The following is a 5,615-nucleotide window of genomic DNA, read 5'->3' on the forward strand; positions in this document are numbered from 1 at the left end:
TAGAGAGACAGTGCTTTGAGAAGATAAGGATGAGCATCTTTGTCCCTGCCTTACTCACTCAGGCAGTGCCATCAGCCCGAGAGAACGTTAGGGCACAAGACTAGACTAATATCACAAAATTAAAATCAAATTATTGTGCAGCTCGTGAGCAAAACTAGGGTACCACATCTCTACCCCACTGAACCCTCGGACAACTGCACAACGTGCCTATGGCCAGATAAATGCTCAATTGGTCTAGAGTTCAAAATTCTGCCCTACTGTGAAGATGCCTAGGATGTCACAGCGTAAAGAGTGGGTTCTTTCACCCCCAGCACCTCTCCTCCATCCATCTGGGTAGCAAAGAGAACACTACAGCTCTGTCTGTGGATCAAGCCCCAATGGCCAGTGGTCAGGGCCAGCAAGTAGATCAGAGGAGGAATTCGAAAGGCAAACCTGTGTTTGTGGTAACTGCCCTCTCCGTGGACATGTGCCCGGGGTCTGGCTCGCAAACATAGGGTGGCCACAATTTCTGCATCCTGCTATAACACAGCCAGGACTGGGAGTGGAGGGGAGCTGCCCACGCTGTGTCGATACTATCTGGAAGGAATGAGTACTTGGGCCAAGTCCCAAGGCAAGTTTAGTGCCAAGCCATCCCACCTTTTCCAGCCCCCTCCCGCTGGTTCCTCCCCTTTCAGCTGCTCAAGTTCCTATAAAAACAGCCCAGCCTTCCCCAGCAGCATGTAGGAGCCTCTCCCCTCCGCTGCTGCTGCTGCTGCTGCTGCTGCTGCTGCTGCACCAGACACAGAGGCAGACTCACAGGACACCCGTGACACCATGAAGAGCCTGCTCCCTCTGGCCATCCTGGCTGCGCTGGCCGTGGCAACCCTGTGCTACGGTGAGAAACCTCTCTCCCTGCTGTCTGTGAGGTTTTCCCTTCCTACCTTGGACTTCCCTTCTTGCTCACTGTCTCTCTCCCCTTCTTCCTCATCTTTCCCATTCTCTATTACAAGCCAAAGTACCTCGAAGTAATTTTCCCTGTTTCCATGATCATTGGTCATTCCAGCACATGTTTTATATTCTATATATTCCAATGCATGTGAGCTATTTTAACAGTGGAGCCCTTTCAGGGATAAATCTACACACCTGGAAACAAAGATATTTCAGGGGTGCATCAATTTCCTGCCCCTATAACCTTACCTTTAAGAACGCTTATTCAGACTTGAATATTGATGCATTAAGGGTTTTAGTGAATTGTTTACTTTAAGAAAGTTCTCATGGCAAGTGTTAGAGAGAGTCCTTCTAGGGAACAGAAGAAAATACCATGCATTTAGTGTATTTATTCAGCCAATTTATTTTTAAAAGAAACTTTACAGCTGACTTTTTAGAAAGGCATCAATTTCACAATTGTTTACAAAGGATGCATTATTTTCTGCTACCTATATGTTGTTACGTCATGTGATTTGTTCACAGGTTTGAAGTCAAATTGTTTACATTGGTCTGCTTAAATTGTTTTGATTATATTTAGTTGTTTTTTAAAAATCTAAATGGTATGAACAGCTCTAATGTTATGCCTCTCGATTTTTGAATTATTCATAAACGTTCTGCATATGCCTTTTGCTCCCCTGACTCCCTTTCTCACTTCTCGGGCAGGCAGACACTTATAAACACAGCCTCTTAGTCCCGCTTTGCCCGATGCGTTCAGGAGAGACATAGAAAGCAGAAACACTTGCTTTGACGTTCTCGCTGTCCTGGCTTTGTGCCCAGTTTTGAGCAAGGAGAGGGAGCCAGTGGTTTCTGAGGCTGCCAATTTAACACCCATTCTTAAGAGCCGTTCCGAACCCTCTTAGAAACTGTCTGGGTCACACAGCTCAATAACCACCCTGGAGCTCCTTGCCTGGAGAGGCCTGGCTGCTGCACACCCACCTTTAACTCCCTTGAGTCTAGTCTCAAACTGGCCCCTGGAGACACTGGGAAAGAGGGCACTCTGGAAACTCCACGGTACACGGAACGCTTTATGTCTGAACATTTCAGCAACCTCAGGAAATCTTAGCCCAGACTGACAACTACCTCCAATATCAGCCGATGGGCAAGGACAGAGACACTCAAAGCAAAGATGGAAATAAAGAAATAATTCCTATATGACCAGAATTTCCTGACGACAACCTTGCCAAATGCACCCTTCCCATCTTTTTGTCTCTACGTTTAGACAGTGACAGCGTGTGACAAACAAGTCTAAAATGAGTCTTTCTTTTCATTCCAGAATCTCACGAAAGCATGGAGTCCTATGAAATCAGTAAGTAGATGCCTGGCTACCTTACTTAAGTTGCTTGCATTAAAGAAGACCACCCCATTTCTTTTTTAAATCTAAAGTGCTGGTCAGGTCTGTGTTAGAGAGGGAGAGGAGGAGTCTTTAAAACCCAGTGACTAAAACTGTCCAAGGAAACGATGTCCAACACTTTAAGTGGTGTAATATGACATTAAACTGCATCCAGAACACTCGGAAATGTTAAGCTGACATCACATCAGCCACAAGAGTGGAAAATGAGGGGTAATGTCAACCGAGGAGGCACAGAGAGGGAGCCGCCATCTGGGAGACCACAGGCGTCGGCATCAGATTGTGTGCCTGAGTGACGGACTCGGAAAGTCTGGCTACACTAGATGGAGCATGGCAGTCTCATGTTTGGTTTGGTTGGTTAATTGGAAGGGTTTTTCTCTTTTGGTTTGGTTTACAACTCAGGGTCTCCTGTAACTTAGTCGACCCCCAACTCAGTGCACAACTGTGGATAATTTTAAACTCCTCATCCTCCAGCTCCCACCTCCCAAGCAGTGGGCTGACAGGTGTGCACCCCCACGTCCCCCACATCCCCCACACTCCCCACATACCCCACATACCTCACACCCCCCACATCTCCCATATCCCCTACCTGACCTACAGGGCCTCCATCTTGAGTTTACTTTGTTCCTCATTTTCATACAGTTTAACTTGTTCCTATGCTGGTGGTGCAAGGGGTGAGAACACTTCTCTTAATTACATTTAAAAACACCTTGAGTGGGTATTACCAAAAGCAGCAAAGGATTCCACAAAGACAAAGCAGATGAGACTGTTGTGGCCTGTGTCACAAGTCCCCAAGACACATAAACGGTTATTCATTTCCTTTGATCATGCAGTTTATAACGTCTGCTTTATACTCTTTTTATATTTTTGCCTAGCTCCGGTTATGTAAAACATAGGACATTAATGAGATTTCAGATGTTTTTGGCCCTCGGACTATTTACAAAATACTTCCATCAGCTGTTCCCATGAAAGAGCATTTGTTTATTTTTCTGTTTTAGGTCCCTTCATCAACAGGAGAAATGCCAACACCTTTATGTCCCCTCAGCAGAGGTGGCGAGCTAAAGCCCAAGAGAGGTACTGGAACTCGACGGGAGTAGCCATTATTTCCAGGGTTGTGGAAGACGGTTCATCACTATTTCTATGTCTCAAACTCAAAGAATTTGAAAAGCAACACAGAAAAAAACCAGAACGCTTAGAAACTGTTTTGCTTTGGGCTTAGAAATAAGACAGGGAGGTAGGAAAAGGGAACCGAAAGAAAACTTCTACTTCTATTCATAAAAATAATACCCAAATCAAAACCTGCTTGCCCCTACCCCGTGCCTGCTCTTCAGACATCTCTCGTACTGAGGGAAGGGCTCTCCAGGACGCCTTTTCCTCTTTCCTTTTTCTGACTGTACCATTGTCTTTCTACCGTTCAATTGTGTCTCATTCTCTACTCTCCAGAGTCCGGGAACGCAACAAGCCTGCCCATGAGATCAACAGAGAGGCCTGCGATGACTACAAGCTGTGTGAGCGCTACGCCATGGTCTACGGCTACAACGCTGCCTACAACCGCTACTTCAGGCAGCGCCGAGGAGCCAAGTATTAGCGGGAAGAAACAGTCATTTGGTTGTGGAGTTTTGGTTTATATCTCCTGCAGTAGCATTACTGAAGTATACAGACACGCATGCGTTGCTTGCTCCTTACATGATCTCCTAGCTGGCTGGCCCACTCCTTCCTTCCGCGGGTTGAAAGTAATGAAAGAACAGTATTAAGAAGTGTGTTTATATATAATAAAATTCTGGTTTGATACTTTCACTTTGTGAAGTCAGGGGTTTTTTTTTTTGGCGGGGGGTGGGGGGATGCTAAGATATTTTAAATCATAGCCAGCCTAATCAAGAGAAGGAGACTGTGTTGATCTTGTGGGTACTGTCGTGTGGAGGTGTAACCACATAGAAAAGAGAGTTTGCTTCATTGATTTCCCATCTCCCGTGCACTAAAAAGAAAAACAAAATCACCACGGTGCCATGTAGAAAAAAGAAAAATGGGGCTGGAGAGATGGCTCCATGCTTAAGAGCACTGACTGCTCTTCCAGAGGTCCTGAGTTCAACTCCCAGCAACCACATGGTGGCTTACAACCATCTGTAATGGGGTCTGATGCCTTCTTCTGGCATGCAGGTATACATGCAGATAGAATAAATAAATAAATAAATAAATAAATAAATAAATCTTTTTTTAAAAAAAAAAGAAAATGAAATGAAAAGACAATAATGCAAGGCGAAGGCAAGACTTCAGCCCAACTTTGTCCATAATCACACATGGGAACATTCTATGCGCAATCCAGTTTTGAGCATCTCCATAAGTTGGTATGGTGTGTGATGTTTTTTTTTTCTTAGTAGACACAACACATAGCGTACATGCACTTACACAGAAACACATACACGTGAAAGTCTAACTACTAGGGAGCCCATGACAGGTTAATGTTACGACCCATTGAGTTTCTATTGGGGTCGGACACAGGAGTATGGGAGGAGGGTCACTTAAGGAAGTAGAGACAACTCCAAAGTAATTTCATCATTGTAAAGCCCACTCCAGCGATCTTGCAGGCAGGTCACTGTGTGGGGGACTCTCCTCTCAGCAGCACAGCTGGTCAGCCGCCCCTCCATGTTTGTTTGCTGCCTCCACAGTCTTGGTATCAGCCTTCCTGAGCCTCTGAGGCAGCTTCCTCGGACAGGCAAAGCTTGTTCCTCCTCCGAGTCTTACTCTAGAAACAAGGCCTCGATCGGAGGAAACTGTGATACAACCCTTGGTATATATTGCACAGTACACTTTTATCATTATTTTTAAAGATTTGCTTTACTTTTAATTACATGTGTGTGTGTGTGTGTAGGGGGCACACATGTTACTGAAGGTGTCCACCTGAAGTGAGCCATGATGTCACCTTGCCCTCTTCCAAACCTTTTCCCAAAGCTGCTCAACACACGAGGTACAAGGCATCCATGCTAGCACTTCCTGGTTTTATGATTGTCTCTTCTTCAACGCAACAAAATTAGCTAAAGTAAAATTTTAATGATTCAAACTTCTCTCCTGAATTCTTTTGATCCCTAACCGTGGCACCTTTCTTCGGCTGCATCTGTTTATCTGTTCACCTGCCAGGACTCGGCCTCATTCCAGACAGCATCTGAAACAGATGCCATCATCTATCTGATTACTGCTGGATAAACTTCTTCCGTGCTCCCTCACCAGTAATTAATTCCCAGGCATCCCTGACACTTTGGAGCTGGGGGTCTAGCCTGTGACTCCCCACAAACTAAGTACCCCT

At 45.3% G+C, this 5,615-nt stretch overlaps 1 protein-coding gene across 1 annotated transcript; it reads left to right on the plus strand.

Annotated features, from left to right (window-relative positions):
- Positions 1-723: 723 nt before the first annotated feature.
- On the plus strand, positions 724-4,111 carry Mgp (matrix Gla protein). The gene is made up of 4 exons (XM_021165626.2): positions 724-874; positions 2,240-2,272; positions 3,313-3,388; positions 3,758-4,111. The coding sequence occupies exons 1-4, from the start codon at positions 814-816 to the stop codon at positions 3,900-3,902; spliced, it is 315 nt and encodes a 104-aa protein (XP_021021285.1). The 5' UTR covers positions 724-813; the 3' UTR covers positions 3,903-4,111.
- The last annotated feature ends 1,504 nt before the right edge of the window (positions 4,112-5,615 follow it).

This window comes from Mus caroli, unplaced genomic scaffold (assembly GCF_978045245.1).
Source record: "Mus caroli unplaced genomic scaffold, Mus_caroli_1 scaffold_7, whole genome shotgun sequence".
Classification (NCBI taxonomy): Eukaryota; Metazoa; Chordata; class Mammalia; order Rodentia; family Muridae; genus Mus; species Mus caroli.